At 39.2% G+C, this 27,355-nt stretch overlaps 1 protein-coding gene across 2 annotated transcripts in view; it reads right to left on the reverse strand.

Annotated features, from left to right (window-relative positions):
* SLC10A7 (solute carrier family 10 member 7) overlaps nt 1–27,355 on the reverse strand; it is a 300,023-nt gene that overhangs the window by 35,406 nt on the left and 237,262 nt on the right. Inside the window, exons 7-9 of one of the 2 annotated variants that reach the window (XM_003417546.4) lie at nt 17,208–17,291; nt 5,868–6,033; nt 5,063–5,114 (exon numbers count right to left, since the gene is read on the reverse strand). In XM_003417546.4, coding sequence (XP_003417594.2) covers nt 5,063–5,114; nt 5,868–6,033; nt 17,208–17,291 — 302 coding nt within the window. Of the gene's footprint in view, nt 1–5,062; nt 5,115–5,867; nt 6,034–17,207; nt 17,292–27,355 lie in introns of those variants that run through there. The other variant, XR_002787549.2, reaches the window with a different exon arrangement.

Raw genomic sequence — 27,355 nt, forward strand, 5'->3', positions numbered from 1 at the left:
GGGCTCATGCTGGGAGATTTCGGGCCTGATTTGAGTTGGAACTCTGTCCTATAGTCAGTCAGTGGGGAGGGAGGATTAGGATTAAAGAATAAAAACCAAATTTTTAAGGTTAAAAGCAATACTCCCCCTAAGTAGGGTTGGCTTATACTCTAGCTATACAGTAAAAGAATGCTCTACACCACAGATCTAAGGGAAAGCCAACACAGCAGATGCTCAGTCTTTCATTAATACTCATGATGATGAGTAACAACAGCAGTAAGCATTTATTGAGCACCTTTTAAGGACTTTGTATTCATTATTTTGTCCTCCTCAGAATAGCACTGGAAGGTAGGCAGTATTATGACCCTTTTTCTAAACGGGGAACTTAAAGCACAGAGGGATTCAACAGCTTCCCGCAGTCACACAACTAAATACCAAAACCAGAGCAGGACTGTCCCACAGGGTTTCCAAGGAGCTGCTGGTGGATTTGAACTACTGACACTTTGGTTAACAGCAGAGCTCTTAACCACTGTGCCACCAGGGGCTCTGTTAGGCTTCCTCAACTCTTGGAAATAAGCTGACCTTCAGAGAAGGACATTAAAAACAAAACAAAACAAAAAAAACAAAACAAAAAAAACCTCACCAAATATATTGGGTGATAGCAGCTATTATGGTAAGTAACCCACCCACAGTCATGTTCAGTCAGGGGCTGACTCAATGGGGAAGGTCATAGCAATACACAGAAAAAGCAAGCATCCTGGTAAAGTCAGTATATTTAGGTACTAATAATTATTTTCAGTGATTAACATTTCTATTACTTGTGCTCACATTCTTAAAAGGAATCACATTATTATTTATTTTCTAACACCATCTTATCTCTTTTTAATATTGATTTTCTTTTTATCCTGTTTTTATAATTCTTTTGATCACTTTAGCTTCCCTTGAGATGTTTATTTCCTTTTCTTCTCGACTGATCTTTTTATTCTCTCTTACAAAGATTTCAATCAATGCTTTCCACATAATATTTATTTTGCCTGTCTTTGTAAGATCCACAAAGGAAAACATGTCAGAAGGTTTTACTAGTAGAATCACAGAATGTAGGCGCAGAAAAGGCCCTCTGAGATAGTCCCGTCTAAACCCATTGTTTTTAGAGGAAGAAACTTCATGTAAAATACTTTCTTTTGTTAACACAGACCTGTGTTTTGTCTTTACTCATTTTAGAGGACGACATCGTCTGTCATTAGCTGTGCGGCATTAAACAAGTTACCCTGGGCTCTGTAGCTCAGTTGACTCATTCTAAATGGTGGTAACAATGCCTGACTTCCTTCCCTCCCTTCTATCCTCCTTTCAACTCGCCTTCTTTCCTCCTTGGGCTGGTGAGAGTCAGACTGAGGCATTTGATTGAAAACACACTCATAAGGCTTAAAATACCTATTCAAATATTTAAGTATTTGTTTTCTTCCTTTTCTTGTTTTAAGGTTTCTTTTGTCACTCGACCTACCAAAACTGTCTGTTACATGTTTTTTGACGGCTCCTGACTATGGCTTTATTTTTTAAAGCTTTTTCAACATTGTTTTTAAACTTCGACAGTCTTTGGAAGTTGCAGAAAGTTTACGTCATGATGGTCGGTGACTCTGGTTTTAGGAATCAGATGGTGACAGAGGAAAGTAAAAAGGAATGTATTACAAGGCTAGAAAAGTTAATTCCCTCTTTCCACCATCAGCTTTTGATATAATAGATAAACAACTTTGATATAATAAATAACTCTACTAGTGGCTAACTCTTATTGAGCACTTATTAGGTAGTATGCTAAGAACTTTACATATGGGAATATTATTTAATTCTTCAAACAACCTTATGAGACAGGTACTACTACTATCTCCATTTTATAACTGAGGAAACTGGCAAAAGTTACAAAGTTATTAAACAGAACTCAAACCCAAGTCTGTTTGATTCCCAAGCTGGGATTTTATACCCTGACACTATTCTGTGGTCAAATAAATGAGAACACAGAATAATAACTCTCAAATCTATTTTTAATACTCAGAGTAGAAGAGATGCACACATCAGACAGTAGAGTAACAACGGCACCCAGGTCAGCACCTCTAAGAAATGTTAACCAGGTAAGCAGAGCCTTGCAGGAAAGCTGACTTTTTGAGGCTGGGTATCTCAGGGCTTTATGCTTCACTTCCATCATCAGAGTGCGGTGGCATGCTGCACAAAAGAGACAGACCCATTTCCCTGCTGAGGTTTTCATCTCTTGATATCCAGAATAGTTTCAGATTTACTGAATTGGTAAGGAAAAATCTGAGAAAAACACAGGCCAATTTCACAAACTTTAAGTAGAGAGGAAGAAAAAGTAGAAAAAAGAAAATCAAACTCAACAGAGTATAAACCAATAGGGCCCTAGTTCAAACTCCTGATATCTCTGGCTAATTAGTATATGTGTGTGAACTTGAAGAATTCAGTTGAACACTCTCTACAAACTCTCCAACCAAAACGAAACAACAATAACAAAAAACCTGTTGTCATTGAGTTGATTCTGACTCATACCGACCAAAACAAGGATTATGAATTTTAAAAATAAAATAATTTAGCGAAGTGAGAAAAACATGAGCTTTGCAGTCAAATGGAAATGGATTTGAATTCTGGATGTACTACTTGCGTCCTGACTTTGGGGAAGTTACTGAACCACCAAACTCTGATTTTAGGCTTGTTATGTTACTAAACAACTAAATTGAACGACTTTAAGCATGGATCCTCATCTGTGAAATAATAATCAAAATGAACAGTACCACAGTTTTTGCTGTCAGACACGCATCATCCCTTGCCCAGTGCCTGGCGCACAGCACAGAGGCTCAATTACTGTTGGTATCTTTCATTTCTCCCATAAAATCCTCTGGGGCTGTGGGTCCTCTTAGTATGAAAGGAGAACATGGAAATCACCTTCTAAATTTTGTCCAGCTGAAAAATCTCCCATTTTTAATGCCATAATTTGGGGCTTCACAACAAGGAGCTTGATTGCAGGCACTCCACAGTCTGTTTATCAAGGAATATGTGTATCTGACAGTGGGTCCAGGAAGTCTAAAAGTGACAGAACTTTAGCCAAGGCAGAATGAGGCAGAACAGAAGGATTTCAAAGCCCCAAGCCCTTATGAAAGTCCAGCCTACTCCATGCTGAAAATTCTCGAATTTAATTCAAGCAGTTGTGACACCCCCTCCTGCTGTCAACAATCCCAGGAGTGGCTGTTTGGTGCACTATCTTTTCCAAGAATTTTTCAGTCACTGACAGGTTATCTCCATCCTAGTCTGATAGGATGAGTAAGTCTGATTATTACTTCTGCCACAAGGACCTGCTAACAAACAAGTACTGAAAAGCAAGCATCTTTCCTAAGGTGACACAACAAGCCATTTACAAAAAGAACTTTAAAATAACTCCCATTCTCAGTCTTACCCAATTAAGTCACATTTTCTCTGTGACTTTAATAGCTCCAGGCTTTACTCTTACTTCATAAATCACAACCACAAACTTGGAAAAATGGTTCAAATTATATCAATCAATAAGTTTTTATTGACTGTTTACAATCAGCCTAGTGCTCTACCAAGTGCTGTAAGACCCAAGCGTCTAACGTGGGGCCTGAGCCCACCCACTGCTCTGAGAGGATTTCAAGCCTTATAAATGGACCATGCCCTTGTCCTTCCTATAATCTGGCATTCAAGAGCCTTGCAATCTGGCCCAAGCCTACCTTTCTACTTATTACTATTATTACTTTTAATCTCCCTCTACTACTATTGTCCTTCTGTGTTTGGTGTTTGTATGTGTGTATGGCCATGCTTGCATTTTGCTTTTTTTCTCACCAAGAACCTCCCTCCCCTCTCTTCGCCTGTTTGCTGAACAATTACTTATTCTTTGTGACTCTTGTCAAACCCCATCTCTTCCATGAGGCTCACTCTACCACCTTCTTTGGAACTGCTTCCTTCTTCTTTGAAAAAATTGCAGGTTTGCTTGCTGTACTGGTCAGAGGCCCTTAGTTATGAGTGCATGTGTCTAGTCTATAAAGTGATGTAGGATTGGAATCATCTCTCATCTTGTGATATTTACTACGGTACTTTTCTCACACCAAAGGCTTACATAATATCTGCTGAATATAAAATATTGGTGGGAGAAGTTAAATTTGAGGCGAGACTTTAAGAACAGTAAAGATGAACTAGGACATGGAAACCAAATTAGACGTGGGGATAGCCTAAGTAAGGGACAGAAATGAGAAAGTATGGGATTCTTCTAGGGAATAGCACGGAGTTCATTTCACTTAAAGCTTAGAGAGCATGAATGCTAATAGTGGTTTATATGATCGGAAAATAGGTTGAAGGGCCTTGCACTTAGCCCCCCAAAATGAACTTTATTCTGAAGACACTGGATAACCACTGAACATCTCTAAGCAAGAGAGCCATTACCAGAACTTTGGGTCACTGGAAACAATGCTGAAAATGCATTAAATATAGCTGGGCTAAGAAATGGAGACCCTGGCAAGATATCTACTGCAACAGGGCAAAAACAGCAACGAGAGCCTGAATGAGGGAAGTGGCTTTGGGAGCACAAAAAATATTATACAGGCAGGATCAAGAGATTTCTAAAATAATGATGCCAAGGAGTCCAGCCAAGGTAACACTGAGGATGGTGTTTCCATTAGAAAATAAAATAATGCGAGAAGAGGAAATTTTGAGGAAGACTGATTCCATTCTGAATATCTGTGTCTGAGGTCTTGTTAAGACATTCAGGTGAAGGTATCTAAATGTAAGTGAAAGGTAGTGCTAGAGCTCAAGGTCTGGACTTGAAAATCAACAACATGAAGATGACGGCTTGAGCCAGTAGCAAGGAGGAGGTTGTCTAAGCAAATGACACAAGGGCTGCGGCCAGATCCTTTGGTAACATCTAGAGTTTGAGGGGGACAGGAGGAAGACATAATGGTCAGGAAGATAGGAGAGAAGCTAGAACAGTACTGTGGCCTGGGAGCCAAGTAAAGAGCATGATTATTCATTTAGGAAACAAACTAACGGCAGTAAGAGACACAAAATCACTTACCTTGTTGAAAAGATGAAGGTTAAAAGCATAAAGCTCAGCTGAATAGAAAATACTGAAGGAAAAAAAAGATAGAATAAATTAGCATATAAAAACAGTACCTGTAGAGTATATTTATTGCAACACTTAAGTTTTAACTGAAACCATGGGTACTCAAATAGAAAAACAAACACATAAATTGAACAAACGTGCATTGCTCAACTGATAGAATCATTTTAATTAGTGGGACTCAACCTGTTCTTATGGAAGATATCCCCAGATATAATCTATGATACCTACGATTCACGGAAAATCTAAAGTCCTCTTTGATTTGGTTATTTAATTTGGTCAATTTAGGGGAAAAAACAAACAAACAAAAGGAACAAACTCATTGCCGTTGAGTCAATTCCAACTCATAGTGACCCTATAGGACACTGCCCCATAGTTTCCAAGGAGCACCTGGTGGATTTGAACTGCCACCATTTGGTTAACAGCTGCAGCACTTAACCACTAGGCCACCAGGGTTTCCTATCAGAAAAAGTTGGTTTATATTATGAATATTTACAGCAACTACCATAAATGCTGTAGCATATTATATATTTTGGAATAACTTGTGATTTTAATAAAAACAATGTTTGATATTACAATATTATTAAAAGTTACCTTTGGTATAATATAAATAGAACATATGCTAAAGTTACTGAGTAAATATAATATGAAACTATTCTTTTCTAACCAAATTAATGTTTGAAATGAAATTAGAGCAGATCACTACACATTGCTATTGAGGAGACTGAGGAATAGCAAGATATCCCATCTTCCCACTTACTTATGAACACTACGACAACAAGGCTGAATTTATCCAGGTCAATGTTTGGATTAGAGAACGTGTCACAGAACGTTGTGTAGATGATCATGAGGAGCACACTGCTGCTGACGGCACCAAAAGGAGGTTTCTTTCTTTCCAGCCAATCCTTGATGTATCTTCGGACAATCTGAAATACAGAGATCAACAGGTTGCCTCTTTTCAGAGATGCAGGGAGTCGAATTGGGCATCACAAAGTGATTCTGACAGCAGTAAGACATAAAGGGAAGAGAATAATTTGGATGATGGCCACAGTGGATTTCAAAGCTTCCCTGCCACGCCACTCTTCTTCTGGGGAATTTAACATTTGTTGTGCAACTTCCACTGGGTGTCCATAATGACAGGATATTTTCAACTGCATTCAAATCCACCCTTAATTATGCCAAATGCTCTTTGCTAGCTGTCACTGAGACATGCCCATTAAGCCTCCCCAAAGTTTATCTCCTCTGCTGATCCTAATGGATGTGTGTAATTATCACAGTCCCCTTTGCCTCAACAGACAATTCCAAGTACAACTTTGGGAATCTTAAAAATCTGACATCTTCAAGAATTTCTAGACGGTAGATAATCGAAAGTGATCCATGGAACATATTAATATTTAAGATGCTAGCAATGCACCAAAAGTTTTTAATTAAATTATAACTCATGCTTGAAAAGCAAAAGTGCATGTGTTGTGGGAGTTTAAATAATTCAAACTGTGAATATCTATAGAGTTTTTGTGAATCCAAAGACAAATACCATTTGCATGCTCTTAGAATCCCAGAATTAACACTTAAAAATGAATAAACCTGCCCTAACTTTCCTACAAAAGGGTCAGTGAAATCTAAAGTTACATAGCAATCCTCTTGTCTTAAAATCAAATCAGATTAAAACAGAACAGTCTGAATACTGGTAATAACCTTGGTTTGAGCCACTCTGCTTAAAATCTTCTCTCACTTTTGAAAGGAACTGAACGAGCCCTATCCTAAGGGCTAGAGTTGAGACATGTTCAATTTTGACTTGCTCATTATCCTGTATAATTGACCATGAGATTTCACAATAGGCTAAATTACCATGATCCATTAGCAATAATGAGGTCAGGGAACTTCTTGACAGGCTGATGGGGTTCTGGTATCTACAAAATACTCTGTCATTAAAAAGGCTTAACTCATGATGGAGCATACCTTTACAGATACCCAGGTACAAACAAACTGCTCTCAATAGAACCTTTGAACAAATGGCTGTTGGATTGACCTCTATCATTCCCAAGAACTCACTAAGGGAAAAAATAGTGTTAATAAAGGGAGTCTCAGCAGAAAGGTGACTGACTGGAATGAGGTACAGGGGAAAGCCTGGAAGGTTCAGAGGAGTAGGAATGAAGCGAGAGAGTGTTATATGCAGAGTGGATAGCACGTTAACTTGCTAAATAGTAGTTAAAAACATTTTTTTAAGTAGATCTTGTAATAAAAGTTACAGTTGGATTTATAAAAAAATTATGTGCTTTTTTTTTTTGTAGAAATGATCGCAAACCATAGTCATTTATCTAGTGCTCATTTCTTTCTTTAAATTTAAAATGTAGAGAAATAAGAGAAGTTCTATTTTAGAGGACAAATTTTGGATAGTAGAACACGCAAATGGTCAGATATACCCCTGTGGAAGTAGCAGCTTACTGTAAGGCTATAGAGGGGCTTCATTGAAAAGGTCGTTTCATAATCTATTACATTTTATAGCCTAAAGCTGGTAGTTGCCAAAATTTAATACAATGCTTTTAAGAAATAAAATTAATGAAAATTACACAGGGGTTATTAAAGTAGATGTTCTCTAATCTTATTTTAATATACAATAGTTAAAACCCACAAAAGTTCTCTCTATGCAACAGGTTATAGAATGTATGCTCCCAATTCCAAAAGTTAAAGTGTCTTCTTCTCCCACCACTGTCCTTCTCCCAAAATATACAAAAAAATGTAAGTGAGGTTGTCATGGATTGAATTGTGTCCCCCCAAAATATGTGTCAACTTAGGCCATGATTCCCAGTATTGTGTGGTTTTCCTCCATTTTGTGATTGTAATATTATGTTAAAAAGGATTAGGGCGAACTGTAACACCCTTACCAGGTCACATCCCTGATCCAATATAAAGGGAGTTTCCCTGGAGTGTGGACTGTACCACCTTTTCTCTCTCAAGAGATAAAAAGGAAAGGGAAGGGAGCATAGAGGGGGGACCTCATACCACCAAGAAAGAAGCACCGGGAGCAGAGCACGTCCTTTGGACCTGGGGCTCCTGCGTGGAGAAGCTCCCAGTCCAGGGGAGGATTGATGAGAAAGACCTTCCTCTGGAGCTGACAGAGAGAGAAAGGCTTCTCCTGGAGCTGATGCTCTGAATTTGGATTTCTAGCCTACTAGGCTGTGAGAAAATAAATTTCTCTTTGTTAAAGCCATCCACTTATGGTATTTCTGTTATTGCAGCACTAGATAACTAAGACAGAGGTATATCTTGAAAGTCAAAGCCATTTTAAAAAAGAAGATAAATAATCGATTTCGTAAGTAGCAATCACTTAGTTAATCTGTTTTCCTCATTACAGAGTATTAGAGTCTCATAACATAATAGGACTCTTTCAATACAGGGCCTCCTGGGTACTGAATCTTCCTAAGCAAAATGGCTTTCTTCTAAATACATCGATGCTGGACACTTAATTGTCATAAAGAAAATGACTAAAAAGTTGAGAATCAGACAAGGACCCACAAGTGAAACAATAACCCTATAGAAAAACAGGTTGTCCTTCACCCTTTTTAGTTTTATAGTGATCTTTTTCTGGGTTTTCTAAGTAAGGTATCTTCTACCTTGCCAGGCTCCATATAACTTTTCTAACTTCCTCTAAAATTAAATTCACAAAGCAGCTGCGTTTTCATTGTGTAGCTAGAAAAGTGTTAAAATGTTTCATAAGCAAAACTGGGTGAAGTAGTACTGACATGCTTCAAAGATGTGTTTTGGTTATAAACTATAGGAAATCTCACTTTTTCTTAGTTCCACCAATTACAATTTTGACTATCATTCTCCATTCATCAAGAATCTATGTCATTTAAAAAACTTCCAAACTAATCTTGCATTATAGAAATGTTTAATAGCCTCATAGGAAACAAGACTTTGCTAGAGATGGATCAACACAACCTGATATAGACACCTCAGAATTCTCTCCTGGAAAAATAAAAAAAGAAGGCAAGATGAAGGTAGGAAAAGCCAGTCTGGAGAGGTGGCCATTGTATCTTTCTTCAGAATCTACACTAATTCATTTGTCCTCTGAGCTCAGAGAAATTTAGGGATTCTAGATTAAGTGGCAAATCCTCATTAAAGGTTACTTTTCCCTGTGGAGAGAGAAGGAAAAAATTCCTCCATAGGCAGCTTTGATCTTATTGTCTCCAAATTCTTATTTTCTTTATTTTAATTTAAATACCAGGATAGGTTAAAGGAAAACTTAAAATTGATTCCTTGTAATTCTAATGAGTGGGCCAAATATCAACTGCTGCATAACTTCCAAATAGGAAACCTAGAAAAATGATGTCTTGGGTGAAGAATGTTGATACACCAAGATAACTATGAAGTATAATATCCATTTGTCTTAGGTATCTAGTGCTGCTATAACAGAAATACCCCAAGTGGGTAACTTCGAAAAACATAAATTTATTTTCTCATAGTTAAGAAGCCAAAGTCTGAATTCAGGGCGTCGGCTCTAGGGAGAGGCTGTCTCTGTCAGCTCTGGGGGAAGGTCCTTGTCTCCTCAGCTTCTACTCCTTGGTGATCTTCAAGTGGCATGGCATCTATCTTCCCCTACTTCTCCTATCTCTGCTTGCTCCTTTTATATCTTGTTTTATATCTGTTATATCAAGACACACCCTACACTAATCTTGCCTCATTTAACATAACAGAAAAACTCATCCCCAAATGGGATTATAACTAGAGGCATAGAGGTCAGGATTTACAACACATATTTTGGGGGGATGCAATTCAATCCATAACACCATCATTTTTGTTTTCTTCATTTTCTTTTAGTCAAGGTATTTCCTTGCTTTTTCTTTATGCTTTATCTTTACATTTGTAAATTGATTTTGGAGTGGTGCTATATGACAGATAATTTTTCATGTTAAGTCTGAACTTTAAAGTGTGTTTTTCTTTCAGGTGGTTTAAGATCATTTCTGCAATTGTTATCTTTTAATCCACTGAATCCATATATTTTCATAATGTGTTTTCTTTCCTTGTTAATATCCTGCTGCAAGGTATAGTCAGGGATATAAAACCAAATCCAATTTGTATAACACTTTACTTTAAATACATTATTAAACATTTAGTAGATTCAAAATAATATTAATACATTTTGTAAAAAGTATAAAGAATAATAATAAATGGGTAAATAAACACCCATTATCTACTTAACTTTTCAAAAATTATTTTCTATTTCATTTCATTCCCATGAAGAAGGTTGTGCAGCTAATATCTCGCTCATTTTACAGATGAAAGCTGAGACACAGAGAGCCCAAACATGTTCATAAAATGTCAAAAAGCTAATCAGGTAGATGAACAGGAATATGATGACTCCCTCCAGAGGGAACCACGCAAAGGTATGGACTCTGGAGACAGAGTGTATCTGAGTTCGAATCCCGACTGCACTGCTTTCTGTATAGTCTTGAGCAAATTCCTTAACTTCCTTGTGCCTCATCTGGAAAAGGGCATAAGAGTAGTTGTGGATTAAGTAATTAATCTTACTTTAAATGCTTTAGAACCAGGGCTTTACATGGTGAATGATCACTATTCTTCCCTCCAGGTCTCGGAGTAAGGTATTTCTATCACAACACTGTTTACACAATACTGTGTACCAGTATATTCATTGCATAATACAGTAGCTGCTTTTCTCCAGAAATAATTCAGGTAAGGCAATGATAACAGCTCATATCTAATATAATTTTATAGGTAGCAAAAGTACACTAGCATTAATAACACTAACTGTAGCTTTAGTTGAAGCCTATTTAATATGAAAGGCCAATCTCAAACTGAAATAAATCACTAATGGAAAGACTAGAGAATGCGTGAATGATAATGTGCAGATATACCTTTTTATTATTAATCTACAGAAAAAAAGTGAGTTTTAGTGTGCTGCTCTGAAAAATGTTCAAGATGAGAAAAAACAGGGAAAGGTAGTAGAAATTCAATTTCATTAACATTTATTCATAAATCACTTAAATATAGTTCATTAAGTAAATACTTGTCACAAGCACTTAGATGCATTGAAACGGTTGTCAGAAAAGGAGAGGAAATGCTAGAATGGTACACATTTTCTTCCTAGAATCGACAGAAGAAACAATCTCCCAACAATCTATGGAAAGGCTAATTTCCCAGAGCCATAGCACACGAGCTATAAGATATAAAAACCCTTGTTCTATAAATGAGGAAAGTAAGCCTAGAAGTCGTGTATATAGCCAGGCAGTGGCGAAGACCAAGTTAGACCTCACATCACATCAGAATCAGTGAAAACAGGTTTCAACCAAAATGAGGTAGTGTATGGGGAAAACACAGAAAAATAAAATTCACTCTCAGAAATATAAAGTTTTATCATCACTAAAAGATTAAGGAACTATATTCAGCTCACACTTCCTAGTTTTTATCTCTCTTTAATGCCCATTGTTTGCTTAACAGATTATGATAAAATCTCAGCTTAAAGATGTACATAAAAATCTGTGGAAATATTTATTTTCATAATTTGGCACCTCTAGTTACAATTAAGAAACTGTGAGAAACTAGGCTACTTTGCTTGGTATCTATTTTTCTCTGAAAAAGCACATATGAACACTTCTAATGAAACCCTCAAAGGTCACATCACACAGTTTAGGTAAGTCAATAGATGAACTAGACACACAAAGTCTCTTTTCTTATGGACTTCACATTCTAGTTTGGGAGATACATAATAAGCTCAAATAATAAACAAACCAGAAGCAGACAATGATACATAGATGAGTAGAGTTTAAACTGGATTGATATATTAATGACCAAGTGGGTGCTAGGTGACCACTGTGGGGAGGGGGTTCTATGTGAAGTCTAGCTTGGTCTTTGCCCCTGCCTGAACTGAATGACAAGAGGGGCTAAGGCATGTAAAGATCAGGAGGGAGGGTGTGCAAAGATTCTAAGGCAGGGACAAGACTGCACTATTTGAAAACAGAAGCCAAGTCAGAAAGGCCAAATACCATTGTATTTGGGAGAGTGTCAGAGAAGGGATGACCGGAAAATGGATTTGAAAAGAGGAGAGGGTGTGAAATAATCCTTTTGGAATGTTGAAAAAGAAACATCGTAAGGAAGTAGAATAGGATCTGAGAGGTGTTAAAGACACATTTTAAATGTGGGGTCATGAATTTAAAAGGAGATGAGAATAATTGTGTGTTTCACTCTAGCAAAACTCAGGGGTTCCAGAAGAAGCATTATCGGGACTTCGTGAAGTAGAGGGTCAGCATGATGGTTAATGCTATGTGTCAACTTGGCTAGGCCTCGATTTTCAGAATTATGTAATTATCCTCCATTTTGTGATCTGATCTAATTGTCCTCCATTTTGTGCTCTCTTATATGGCGCAATGGTTAAGAGCTGGGCTGCTAACCAAAAGGTCAGCAGTTCGAATCCACCAGCTGCTCCTTGGAAACCCTGTGGGGCAGTTCTACTGTGTCCTGTAGGGTCGCTATGAGTTGGAACCGACTTGGTGGCACATAACAACAACAACAAGTAACATAACGTAATCACCTCAATGATGTGATCAGCCTATCAGTTATAAGGGGAGTTTCCTCAGGGTGTGGCCTGCACTCAATATATATATATATATGGACATTCTGGAAAAACTTGCTTGCTTGCTCTGGATCTTATATCTGGCTCATCTTCATCTGACCTCCGGTTCTTGGGACTTGAGCCAGTGGCCTGTTGTATTTCCTGCTGATCTGGGGGTCCATCAACCTCTGCAGCCTGTGAGCCAGTGGTCTGCTCTCTTACCTGCTGATCTTGGGATTCGTCAGCCTCCGCAGCCTAAGAGCCAGCAGTCTGCCTTCTGACCTGGTGATCTTGGGTTTGTCAGCCCCTGCAGCTACGTGAGTGAGAAGTCTCCAGCCTGATGCTTGACCCATGGACTTGGGACTTGCCAACCTCTACAACCGCATAAGCCATTTCCTTGAGATAATTTTTTCTCTCTCTCTCTCTCTGTATACGCTTCACCGGTTTTGCTTTTCTAGAGAACCCAGCCTAAGACAGTCAGCGAAAATGAGGGAAACCCTCTATGATATGGATTGGCATGACAGCTATAACAATGAGCTCGAATATACCAAAGATTGTGAGGATGGTACAGGACTGGGCAATGTTTTGTTCTATTATATGAGGTCACCATGAGTCAGGGCTGACTCAATGGCAACTAACAACAACAACAAAGTAAGAAAAATGGAGAGAGAGGGATGTAAAGAAGTTAAGAGTTTTGCCAAGGAGTAAGGCTAATGATGGACCATGGAATTTGAGCTGCTCAGTTGCATGCATGGGGTAGGCAGAGTTGAGTCTAACCAGGGTTGAGTCTTTCTGAGCAAATACAATAAAGGGAAAAAAGAAGGAGTTGAGAGTATTTGCACAAGAATAACTTTAATGATCAACTATGGAATCTAGGCTGGGTAAGTCAGGAGGATTGGTGACTGATAGAAAGTAGTATGCTCAACCGGTGCAGGGTCTTGGTGAGACTGAAGAATTACTGAAGTGGATGTAGAGGTTTACTGCAGTAAGTAAGTTTAGAAGGCGAGGAAACGGTGGCTAAGAAATGAGATGCCTAAGGTTAATCATCAAAATCAAACAGACCTGTAGCCAGCCCTATGGCATCTTTTTGCACATTAGAAAAGCCCCCTACCCCTTCCTTCCCATTACCATTGAGTCGATTCCAATTCATAGTGACCCTATAGAATGGAGTAGAACTGCCCCACAGGGTTTACAAGGCTGTTAATCTTTTTGTAACCAGACTGCCACATCTTTCTCCAGCTGAGTGGCTGGTGGGTTTGAACTGCATGACAATTCATTACTCTCTCTAATTACATAAATTATATAACTTTATACAGAGGAAAAAAACCACAAAACTATTGAATAACTTAGACGCAGATCTTTTTTTGTCCAAGTTTTGAGCCAAGCAACACTCCCTCGCTTATTCATTCAACAAATATTTATTAGGTCTATGGTCTGGGTATATAATGGTGTAACAATGGCACCAACTGTAAAAATGGCACGGTGGAAGCATCTGACCTCTTTGTCTAACTTCACTAGGGGGTGGAGGTCAGACATATCTTCTCTCTCCAGTCTTTTTTACCAATTCTGACACCAACCATCCCTCCCAAGACACTCTACTTCTCTGCTCGGTTTGATAATTCATTGCGATGGCTACATAGAGCTCACAGACAATACTCACAATTATGGGGTTTATTAGGAAAGTAACAGGTTGTAATTCAGGATCAGGAAAGACTTGGGATATAGCTCTTTGGTCAGAACAGCTTCTCAGCTGTGCTTACAGGTAGGCCTCTTGGCCCTCAGCCCCTTGGTCCCTCAGCCCCTGCCCTGCTTGGGGAAACGTTACGAAGCTCTCTAGCTCCTCTAGTAAGTGCCTGGGGACACCCCACTCCGTCAGTAAGCCTCAAAACCAAGGCACTCAGCTCCCTCTCTTGATTAGTGGGTTGGCAAGCCTAGCTCTCCCAAGTACCCAGAGGCATCCCACTCTACCAGTAAGCCTCCTGCCTGAAGGCACTCAGCTCTCACTCCATGGATCAGCACACCCACTGTAGCTGCCTTGCTTTGTGGGCTGGGAAGCCCACTGTGCTGTCTTGCACTGGTGTCCTGGTTCTGCTGCCACCACTTCTCTACAACCTCTCCTCATTGTCTCCTGGTCTGCTGCTGTGTTTTTCTGCAGCCACTTCTCATCATCTTGCACTGTCTCCAGTATTACAGCTCTCTCTCCCTCTGTCTCCTGGGTCTAGAAGGTTCTCAGCACAGGGACCCTAGGTCTAGAGGATGAGCTCCACTCTCAGCTCTTCTTCTTGGTGATAGTGATGTCCCCTCTTAAAACGATGGCTCATTTTAAGCCCAGTGGGATGGCAGAACTGACCAATTCCCTTGTTACAATTCCATACACCTTATTTGCATGGTCCCACCTTATTTGCATTATTAGCAAGCTATCCAATCCTCCTGGTGGGCCACAAGCACCTTATTTGCATAGCCCCATTCAATCATTTGGTGGAAGTGACAAGACCATGGTGAGAAAGGCCATATAAATGTGATCCATCACACTGCAAATGATAAATAAAACCAATATGGCTCCTGTGCTCATGAAGCTTAGTCTAACAGTAGAGACAAATAACTAGCAAGCAAATAAAAGGTAAGTATATGACAAGGGCCAAGAAGAAATAAAATAAACTGCTGCAATAAAGAATAACAAGGAGAAAAAAAAGAAGTAATAGCAAATGGAACATATTTCAGATAGCTGGTTCAATGAAAGTATTAATTAATTAAAAAGAGTCAGATAAGCAATGAGTTGGGGGTGGCAGAGCAGGCAGAAAGACACTCTAAACAGACAGAATAAGCAGGAAAGAGCTTGAGGAATTAGAACAAACCAGAGAGGCTAGAGTGCAGGAAATTAGGCAAAGAGGTTAGAGAGGCAGGCAGGGGATATAACATTTGTTCAGAACCCTTGTTATGAGCTCAACACTACAAGAGATACATTTGTTTCAAGAATTATTCTATTTTAATTAAATGATATTCTGTGTCTCCAAGTCCTCCCTTCTCTCCTAAGCTTAGTCCCTTTTCTAAGAATAAAAATAAAAATAATAAAAAAAAAAAGCATGTGTAGTGGATGCTGCAGCACACCACCCCGGCCTGTCTTTTCAGGAGTGAGGTGTTCATTTTTCCAGCTGCAGGGAGTGTCCAGTGCAGAGAGTCACAGCTCCCATTCTCAGCTGAGTTCCTCTTTGGGAATTGTCCTCAGTCTGGGAGTTGACTCAACCAAGGTCACACCCTGGGTATTAGAGGAAGGCAGCCAGAATCTAATAACTGGTCTGTCAGTGCAGGAGTATAAAGGCCAGACCCTCTTGCCTTAAGGCTGGGCAACTCTGAGGGGTCATCCCAGCTCCAGAGTTTCCCACAGGATTGGCCAAGGGCTTTGTTGGGACTGCACTGCAGTTCAACTCCTCCTCTGGCCCAGTTCTACTTTCTTCACTCCCTCAAAGCTGTTGATCCCCAGGGTAGTCCCCAGTAAGCTTACTGCACGGGAAACCTTTGTCTCAGAGTCTGTTTCCTGGAGATCCCAACTTAAGACAGTAGGTACATATCACGTATCTACACATATCTCATTTTGTATAGTCAACATTTCAAAGAATTACTTCCTGTTTTGTATTTGCAGGGAATTTGATGATGATGATGCTGACGATGACGGAAGCTATAGAGAACTTACCTGCGTCAGGTTCTATGCCAAAAATTTTATATACATCTGAGTTTCATATAATTCTCCCAAGAATCCTTTAAAGTAAGTACTATTATCATACTATTTAATAAATTCTGAACTGGAGCTATGAAGATTAAATGACTTGACCAATGCCACACACTGAGTAAGAAAGCTGAGTGTAGGATCTTGTGGTTAAACCAAGTGGTCTTAACCGTCCTAATACACTGTTTCCCTAAGACTCAGTAATTTTAGTAGTACATTAAATTCTGTACTCTGTTAGTGTGATTACCTATGATTAAAAAACCAAAACAAAAGCTTGTGTTTTAAATTTGTGTGCTTATAATTAAATTATGTTTGTTATTAGCTTCTTATAAGTTAAAGTAGAAGAATTTTTTCTATTAGCCTAATTGAATAAGGATAAGAACAGAAATAATACATTTTCTAAGATCTAATTCTAAGAGATAAAAGGATTAAATGCTTATTTTATCAAGTACATGATCACAAATATGGTAACTACTGTTGGAGGAAGCTACGAAGAAGTAAGCCAAAGACAGACGCTTTGGCCCCAAGAATGGCCAGAAACACTGAGCTTTTATTGGAAGTCATGTAGTAAGGTAATAATTTGCTAGATGTTTTTAAGCTAGCTACATAGCTACAAAGAAGGGATAATAAATAAAAATCAATATTTTGTGCTGAGGTCATATTAACTAAAAAATACTGAGAATATTTTGATTGCTGAAGCCTTTTGTTTTCAGTCTTAATTGTCTCTTCCCTCTGAATATCCATTCTTTCAATTGCCCTGACATTACATAAGAATTCACAAAGCTGATGTACAAAGAAGATCTTACCTGACCAATAATGAGAGGAACCACAACAGTCATAAAAAGCTGAGAAAAAATAGATGTAAAAGGCACAGTGGAGGATGAGCCAAGCTGTAAAACAAGAAAATAAGAGAAGTTAGAATTATTTTGAATCAGTTATCAAACATTTCTGTTAATTAAATAATGCAATAAATGAATTCTCTTATATGATACAAAAACATGGTAGTTATATACAAAAAGCAAATGAAGTTACTTTCAATTTACTAAATTTAACACAAAATAGACTATTTCAATATGCAATTTTTTAATTTAAAATTTAAGAAAATTTGTTTAGATCAAAGTTTACAGTGCATACTAGTTTCTCATTCAAAAATTTATATTCAAATTCCTTTGTGACATTGGTTACAACCCCTGCAATGTGTCAGCACTCTCCCCCTTTCCCTTTATACCCTGGGTTCCCCATGCCCATTCATCCAGTTTTCCTGTCCATTACTGCCTTCTTGTCTTTGCTATTGGGCAGGTGTTGCCCATTTGGCCTCGTATACTTGATTGAACTAAGAAGCACGTTCCTCACATGTGTTATTGTTTGTTTTATAGGCCTATCTACTTGTTGGATGAAAGGTGGGCTTTAATATGTAATTTTTATTGGGACACTAAAATTGAAAAAAAAAAACATTGCTTTGCAATTAATTGACTTATTATTAAACATATTTCTGAATAGTAAAGTCATTCTATGTTCATGCTATCTACAACCATATTTGTGTGATTTTCTTTCACCTGTCTGCAAGTACCTAAAACAAACAAGCACGTCTCATTATTCTTTTAATAATATAATATTCTTATTTATCCAATAAAATGGTTTCCAACTTTCCCACTTCTTGGAAACAAAGGTAATAAATCTCATATCCTTTCAAATTTATTCTTAGACAAGTTCTAGCAAATGTGAATTCTGAACCATAACTTATTTTTCAATTTAAAATTTCAATATAACTTTCCTAAATTCCTATGTCTTTAACACTTGTTTTAGTTATCTAGTGCTACCCACTGCTGTCCAGTCTATTCCGACTCATAGCGATCGTGCTACTATAGCATAAATACCACAAGTGTTTGGATTTAACAAAGAGAAATTTATTCTCTCACAGTCTGGGAGGTTAACCTGTTGCTGTTGGGTTGATTCTGACCCATAGCAACCCTAGAGGACAGAGCAGAACTGCCCCTAGAGTTTCCAAGGAGTGGGTGGTGGATTTGAACTGCCGACCTTTTGGTTAGCAGCCATATCACTTAATCACTGCACCGCTAGGGCTAGGAGGCTAGAAATCTGAATTTAAGGTGCCAGCTCCAGGGGAAGGCTTTCCCTCTCTGTCGGCTCTGGGTGAAGGTCCTTGTCATCAATCTTCCCCTGGTCGAGGAGCTTCTCAGTGCAGCGACCTCAGGTCCAAAGGACATGCTACGCTCCTGGCTCATTTTTTGGTGGTATGAGGCCCCCATGTCTCTCTGCTTGCTTCTCTCTTTTATATCTCAAAGAGATTGGCTTAAAACACAATCTAATCTTATAGATTGAGTCCTGCCTCATTAACATAGCTGCCGCTAATCTCCTCTCACTAACATCACAGAGACAGGTTTTACAACACATAGGAAAATTACAAAATGGTGGACAATCACACAATACTGGGAATCATGGCCTTGTCAAATTGATACACATATTTTTGGAAGTCACAATCCAATCCATAACAACAATGTTCATAATTCCTATTTTTTCTTTTTCCCTATGTTTTGAACCTTTCTTCACTGATTGCAATCTCAGCTTCACAAAGATTCTACTTCCAGTGCACAAGTCAGTGTTTATTTTTGTACAGTGCCCCACATGCATATTAGCTTCACCCATCAAAAATTGCTAAGTCTTCCTATCAACTTTCTAATGCTTTTCAAAATCTCCTTCTGTTTTCAAACGTTCCTGGACAAATGGTCTGTTGCACAGATTTCTGTCTCTTTCAGGAGTCCCTTTTGCAATCAGGTCCTCTCAAGTCATCAATAATCATCTCCTTGGCCCCTAGAACTCACTTTTCTATCTTTCCTCTGCACCCCAAACTTATATTTTCCAGATTTTACCTAAGTTTGGCTAAACTTGGAGATGTCTTCTGGAAAACAATGTTTATCCATGACACTGAGGTGGTAATGACTGATGGCACAGAATGTTGAGTAAAACAAATCAAATATTTAGGTAAATTAATAACTCCGGATGAAATGCTATGGGATCAGTGTTTTCACAGATTTCTGCATGATTTGGTGCACCAGTTTTTTTTCTACACTCTGGTGTATTTCATAGAATTCTGCCCCTCACCCTCACCCCCAATCTACATGCCCTAAAATTGCCAAGAATGTATGTCTTGCCCAACATTGGTCCTGCATGTATTTAATACTAGCTTCAACACTCACCACTAGCTGTCATTTTAGCCCATAAAAATTGTAGCCTCTAGCCTTTTCCTTCACAACCAATATAAACTAAAGAAATGAAAAGAGTCAGGAAGAAAACGTGAAACTTGTGCAGAACAGACAGGATTCCTGGTGTGTTAAATGTTACACGGCTGCTATATGTTTCTTTTTATGTGAAACCAAAAATTAAAAAAAAGCTAATAATTGCACCCTATTTTATAGTACCTATGTCCTTGCTCAAGGTGCTTTAGGAATATATTTTCTCCATAAATATGAACCCTAAAGATGTTCCTTGGGGCAAGATTGAAATTTTAAAAAAAGTATATTTACAGAGAGACTAAGTCACTGGAGCAACAGGAAATGAAACTTTAAAGTTTTTTTTTTTTTTTAATTTATATTGCGCTTTAAGTGAAAGTTTACAAATCAAGTCAGTCTCTCATACAAAAATTTATATACACTTTGCTATATATTCCTACTTGTTCTCCCCCTAATGAGAGAGCATACTCCTTCCCTCCACTTTCTATTTTCATGTCTATTCGGCCAGCTTCTGATCGCCTCTGCCCTCTCATCTCCCCTCCAGATAGGAGCTGCCCACATAGTCTCAGGTGTCTACTTGATTCAAGAAGCTTACTCCTTACCCATCTCATTTTCTATCCCATAGTCCAGTCCAATCCTTGTCTAAAGAGTTGGCTTTGGGAATGGTTCCTGTCTTGGGCTAACAGAAGGCCTGCGACCATGACCTCTGGGGTCCTTCTAGTCTCAGTCAGACCGTTAAGTCTGGTCTTTTTATGAGAATTTGAGGTCTACATCCCATTGCTCTCCTGCTGCCCCAGAGGTTCTCTGTTGTGTTCCCTGTCAGGGTGGTCATTGGTTATAGCCAGGCACCATCTAGTTCTTCTGGTCTCAGGCTGATGTTGTCTCTTTTATGTGGCCCTTTCTGTCTCCTAGGCTCATAATTACCTTGTTCTTTGTTGTTCTTCATTCTCCTTTGCTCCAGGTGGGTTGAGACCCATTGATGCATCTTAGATCGTCGCTTGTTAGTGTTTAAAACCCGAGACACCACTCACCAAAGTGGGATGCTGAATGTTTTCTTCCATAAGGTTTTTAATGTTGAGAGAGAGAGCTGGATCCAGGGTTATAATCCTCAAGTCAAAGGTGACAATTCCTGCTTGGAATCTCATGCATGATCTCACACACTCCTGGTCCTCTTTCTGTCCCAACTTAATGTGTTTTATGTTTTTAATGAATAACCATCTAATACTACACTACCTCTGTAAGCTGGTGCTTAGCTCTTAACTGACACAGAAAACATATTTGCAGATTAATGTGTACAGAGTGAATAAACAAAATAATTTGTAAACATGAGATGCTAAAAGAAATTGATATTCTTGTGTTTTCTAATGTAATATATCTCAAAATCTCTTATTATTATATGGTATTATGAAATCACCTGGTATTATTTTTTTCACTGCTAATTTATGACTAGTAGCCTATTTCTAATGTACACCTAGGAATGAAGGACATCTTGTCACAAACAGACCCGTGTGGAGCAAGGACTTACATGAGTGTGTGTGAGACAGAGTGAGACAGAAAGGAAGAGAGAGGGGGAAAGGGAGAAGGAAGAGGAGAGAGAGAGAGGAAGAGAGACAGCACAGAGCAGAGCATGTGCTGTGTGTGTTCTCTGTCTTCAGTTCTCCACTGCCATATCTTAACTCCTCAATGCTGCTTTGGAGGGCTAAGATCTAAAATGGGTAGAATCCTAGCACTGGAAGGGACTTGTAGTCCCATCCTCTGTTTTTAAAGATGTGAAGCTGAGGTCCAGAGAGAAGTGACTTGTAATTAACACTTCTAATACCTGCATCAGACCCATCAGCTGCTTCACTGGAGAAAGATGTGGCAGTCTGCTTCCATAAAGATTTATAGCCTTGGAAGCCCTGTGGGGCAGCTCTACTCTGTCCTATAAGGCCGCTATGACTGGGAATCAACTCAATGGCAATGGGAATACCTGCATTATGATGAGAAATTGACTGTGTTTCTTAAACATTTTCAAACAACTTTTAAGCCAAATCTTCTCTGTGATATTAGTCCTCTGACATTTGGGAAGGTCTGTTTGCTTAAACATAAAGTATTGGCAGAACAGTAAACCGAGACATCAAATGGAGAGAAATTAAAACCTGATTTCATTTATTAAGTTAATTTTGGGATTTATTTTTAATCCTAAACACAAATTGAAAGAGCCTATGAGCCCATTCGATGATAAGTGACATAAAAACAAACATTTAAACATTGGCTTTTAAGAATATCATGTATTTTAATTTGTCTTGTGAAAAAAAAGTCCATCATATAACAGACCGTTTGCATGTTCAATGTTTGGAAGCCCCAGGTTCCTAGCAGAGTGGTGAAACGGGGGTTACAGGGAAAGGGGGAGGCTGGTCACCATAGCCAAGGTTCCTCTGTCCCCTAAAATGCCTCTTATCCCTGTTCCATTGGATCAGGAACACAGGTTAGAGCAGCCCTCCTCTGAGGCTTTGTCAGATCAGACACCAGAGCAAGCTACCAGGGATGTAACTAACTCGGTACAAGGGGCTAGACGAGGTAGGGCAGGGGGGCTTGGGAGGAGGCCCCTTATGACGGCTCTTTTAGAAATCACCTCTGAGAGGAAGGAAACTCAGTAGTGGAGTCTAACTTGGCATAAGTTCTTTCTTTTAAATTTGCCACAGTCCTGTTGCTGTGGTCAAGGTGAAGACACAGAGGTGCCCTTGGGGACGTTTCTGACCCTGTGAAGCATACCCTGGCATCCAGAAGAAAGAAGAGGAGCATCTGGCAGAGGGCAGTGTATGAGAGCCTCACGAGAAAAGTACCAGACCCAATCATTTTGTATGCAGCACTGATTTTCACAAAAGCAGAATATGCTGCCTGGGATATTTGGTTCTTCACATTTTAATGAAGAAAGACCACTGTGTTTGTAAGAAGCATCAATAATTTGCACATTTGGGTAAAGTTGCAAGTTCAGGATAAGCATGTAATCGAGCAAGTGCTGTAGTCTTTGTTGAGCTACTCTGGCAGGTTTAGAGGTAAAATGTCATACTGCCAACCCATGCTTTAAGATATAACCATTATAACCATTGCCATTGAGTTGATTCTGATTCATAGTGACCCTACAGGACAGAGTAGAACTGCCTGTAGGATTTCCAGGGAACAGCTGGTGGATTCAAACTGCTGATCTTTTGGTTAGCAGCCAAGTTCTTAACCACTGCACCACCAGGGCTCGCTTTAAGATATAGAATATTAAAAAAAAAAAAAACCTGGTCATTGACTTACTTCTTGCAGGAATACAGTGGTTTAAACCAGAAAACTCACAATTAAGTTTGTATGTTTCAATATCTTATGCTAAGAAGAAAAGATTCAGTGAAAATCAAATATGTGGGGATTTTGGACCTTTGTGTTCAATCATTCAAATTGTAATTAAGTGCCTCCTGGAAGCCAAGGACATATTCCAGGCAGGGGGATATAACAGCGAGCAAAACACAAAACCCACCTCTTTCTAGGAGCTACTTTCAGAAAGTTGTGATCTGTGTGATCTTGACGCATAACTGAGAAATTCCTAGTTTTTCCCTAAGACTCAGTTTAAGCATCACTTTTTGTGCTCCTCTCTGGACGTATAACTGAGAAATTCCTAGTTTTTCCCTAAGACTCAGTTTAACCATCACTTTTTTAGGATTTTTTTCCAAACTCTCCACCCAAATGCAGAACTGGCAGCCTGCCTTCCGTGGACCACTGCTTTCTGTGAGTATTTTCATTCTAATTTTTTTTTTTTTCTCAGAACACTTGGTTTTTTTTTTTCTCAGAACACTTGGTTGTTCTTGTTCACAAGTCCACCTCTCTCAGTAGAGTGTACACTCCTTAAGGTCGGGGACTCTGTCTTATTCATGTTTATATTCCAGGGCCCCGCCGACTAACTTAAATAGTACATTCAGGGCGGTGGTTCTCAAAATTGAGCACATCAGAAACACTTGGAGGGCCTGCTAAGACATAGATTGCTTAGCCCCACCCCCAGAGTTTCTGGTTCAGTAAGCCTGGGGAGGTGGAGCAATAATTTACATTTCAAGCAAGGTCCCAGGTCATGCTGATGAGTTTATACTTTGAGAACCACTGAGCTAGTACATAAAAAAAAAAAAAAAAAAAATTTTTTTTTTTATGTACTAGCTCAGTGGTTCTCAAAGTATAAACTCATCAGTACATAGTAGATGTTTAACCAAAGTATGTTCTGTTAATGAATGGAAGCCGTGGTGGCACAGTGGTTAAGAGTTGGGTTGCTAACCAAAGAGACAGCAGATCGAATCCATCAGCCGCTCCTTGGAAACTCTATGGGGCAGTTCCACTCTGTCCTATAGGGTCGCTATGAGTCAGAATCAACTGGATGGCAACGGGTTTGATATTAATGAATGAACGTAATACAAAGGTAGAAAAAGAGGCTTGATTAATGTCTTCTTTTCTTTCTATCCTTCCAACTTTAGGTAACTTACGAAGTTCTACCTAATTCACAGACCAAAGACAGGATCAGTGCCTAGCCTCGCCCCCAACTGTCTCTTATAATTACAATAACAGCAACCTGATTGTGAATTTTCTATTGCCAGACACTACTTTAAATGCCCAATGTGTGTTGAATAATTTAATCCTCACAGCAACCCCTTCAGGTAGGTATTATCATTCATATGAGGCCAACAGTGGTACCCAAGCCCATAAACCCATTGCAATGGAGGTGATTCTGACTCATAGTGACTCTATAGGACAGAGTAGAACTGCCCTATAGAGTTTTCAAGGAGCGTCTGGTGGATCTGAGCTGCTGACCTTTTGGTAAGCAGCCGAACTCTTAACCACTATGCTACCAGGTTTCCAACGGTGGCACAGAACCTGTTAACAACTTGTCCAAGGTCACCGTAAAACAGAGCCAGAATCTGAACCCAGGAAGGGAAGCTCCAAAGCCCTCACACTTAATTCCTATGCTCTACTGCATATTATAGAAAGTACCAAACAAAAACCAAACCAAACTCACTGCCGTCGAGTCGATTCTGATCCATAGCAACCCTAGAGGACAGAGCAGAGCTGCTCCACAGGGTTACTAAGGAGTGGCTGGTGGATTTGAACTGCTGACCTTTTTTGGTTAGAAGTTGTACCCTTTAACCACTGTGCCACCAGAGCTCCATAGAAGGTACAGAGGTGAAAATGGGAAAGGTACCGGGAGTAGAAGCCAAAGCTGGACTCCCATTTTCTTGTCTATTGGAGAGAAAGACAGGGGCTGTGTATGTGGAGGGCAGGGAAGGTGGTTACATGGGGATGGAGAACTGAAGGCAGGCAGGAGCATGAAGAGGGAAGAAAAGTAAGAGAAAAATGGAAAACAAAACAAAACAACCTAGTAAGGCTCAGCCTTTCTCAACTGGGATTTTTCACTTGAGCCACAGGAACACAGAAAATTATTGGAGTGATTATTTTCTCAAGTTTACCCCCAAAACTAAAGAAAAGAAACCCATTGCCATTGAGTCGATTCTAACTCATAGCAAGTCTACAGCAAAGGGTGGAACTACCCCATAGGGTTTCTCAGGCTGTAAATCTTTTTTTTTCTTTTTTCCCATATTTTTTTATTGTGCTTTAGATGAAGGTTTACAGAACAAACTAGTTTCTCATTAAACAGTTGGTACACATATTGTTTGATGACACTGGTTAGCAATCCCACAATGCGTCAACACTCTCCCTTTTCGACCTTGGGTTCTCCATGCTAGCTTTCCTGTGCCCTCCTGCCTTCTAGTCCTTGCCCCAGGCCTGGTGTGCCCCCTTTGTCTCGTTTTGTTTTATTGGTCTGTCCAATCTTTTGCTGAAGGGTGAACCTCAGGAGTGACTTCATTATTAAGATGAAAGGGTGTCTGGGGGCCATACCCTCAGGGTTTCTCTAGTCTCTGTCAGGCCAGCAAGTCTGGTCTTCGTTTTGAGTTAGAATTTTTCCTGTATTTTTCTCCAGTTCTGTCTGGGATCCTCTACTGTGATCCCTGTTAGAGCAGTCAGTAGTGGTAGCTGGGTACCATCTAGTTGTACTGGACTGAGTCTGGCGGAGGCCGTGGTAGATGTGGTCCATTAGTCCTTTGGACTAATCTTTCCCTTGTATCTTTAGTTTTCTTCATTCTTCCTTGTTTCCAAAGGAGCAAGATCAGTGGAGTGTCCTAGATGGCTGCTCATAGGCTTTTATGACCCCAGATGCTACTCATCAAAGTAGAATATAGAACATAAGGCTGTAAATCTTTATGGAAGCAGACTGCCACATCTTTCTCCTTTGGAGCAGCTGGTGGGTTTGAATCATTGACCTTTTGGTTAGAAGCCAAGTGCTCTAACCACTGCACCAGTAGTGCTCCTTCAATTTCCTAAGGATGATACATAACTAGTACCATTGTAGACGCATGAGAGAAGTTAATCCAATACAATGGATGCCGCGGGACATTAGGGCTTTAATTCTCTAACCTGGCATAGAAAGGCTGAGTGGAAGCAAGACAGGCTGATATCAACCCCTTCAATTTAGAAACTATTTCATTTGGAAAGAATCGAGGGTCCAGTCAGTAAAATATTATGAGGTCAAACTAACCCAACTCGAAATGACAAATAGTAACAGTTCTTCTTGTTGAAGGGACGTTGACTGTCTGTAAAATCATAGTTATCAACGTAGAGTCAGAAAACAGATGGTGCATTTTAAATCACTCTGTAAGTGAGATGACCTGTAAATTGTCATTAATGCACCAGGTCTTCACTTGCTCTGCTGTGTAATCAGCCTTTTATCTCCTACCAGGGAAATCCATTAGCCACGCGCGTCTCCACTATTTGTGTCTCTTCTTTGCTATTAAAACATTATTGTATTAAATAATTCACCCTTGATGATTGGTCTTAGCTTTCATTAGTACCACATTCAGGGAAAAGTAAGAATAGATACTTATGGATTATACTGTGGAATGATGACTGTTAAATATCTTTTGCTAGAAAATCAGGAAACAGTCACTTCAGACATAGAGCGAATTGTTCCCTTTCTGCCCATTTTCTACTCTGCCCCCATGGAGTCCAGCCTTGGGAAAGAGAATGGGGGGAAGGGACTTGCTTACTCATTAGTACTTTTACCCCCACACAGACACATTCATAGATACCTGTCTCTTTGCTTTCACATAGACAAGCAGAGGGAAAGCAGTGGGACCAAAGAAGGGAGTCTCCTCAGGGCCTAATCCCTAAAGCATTTCCTGTTTTCCCTCTTTCCCCATAAACTACATACAGCTCAGCCTTTCTTTCATTCCCTGCTGTCCCTTCTCTCAAAGATATACATGCAACTAAATTGATTACTTACATGTAATCGACCATGTAAATGTATTCCAGACGACAGGCTCAATGTAAAACTACGATTTTTACCAAAATTAGGAATATGGCTGTTAAACAGCTGCATGTATCAAATGAAAACTGAGTTAATGTGGGGAAAGGGCAAAGATGATCCCTTTTGTATCTAAATGCCTGATAATTTTCCTTCTCTGAAAAAAAATAAAAGAACAAAATACCTTTTAGAAGAAATTTTCTAGATTAAAAAACTGTGCAGAACATGTTTTTACTTTTCTTTTTGTTTATATGCTAATTTAAAATGTTAAGATAAAAAGATCACCTTTCAGTTACTTTGATTGAAATTTAATGTGTACGATCCTCGGTTGCCTTGTTACAGAAAC

The sequence above is a fragment of the Loxodonta africana genome, chromosome 13 (assembly GCF_030014295.1).
Source record: "Loxodonta africana isolate mLoxAfr1 chromosome 13, mLoxAfr1.hap2, whole genome shotgun sequence".
Lineage (NCBI taxonomy): Eukaryota > Metazoa > Chordata > Mammalia > Proboscidea > Elephantidae > Loxodonta > Loxodonta africana.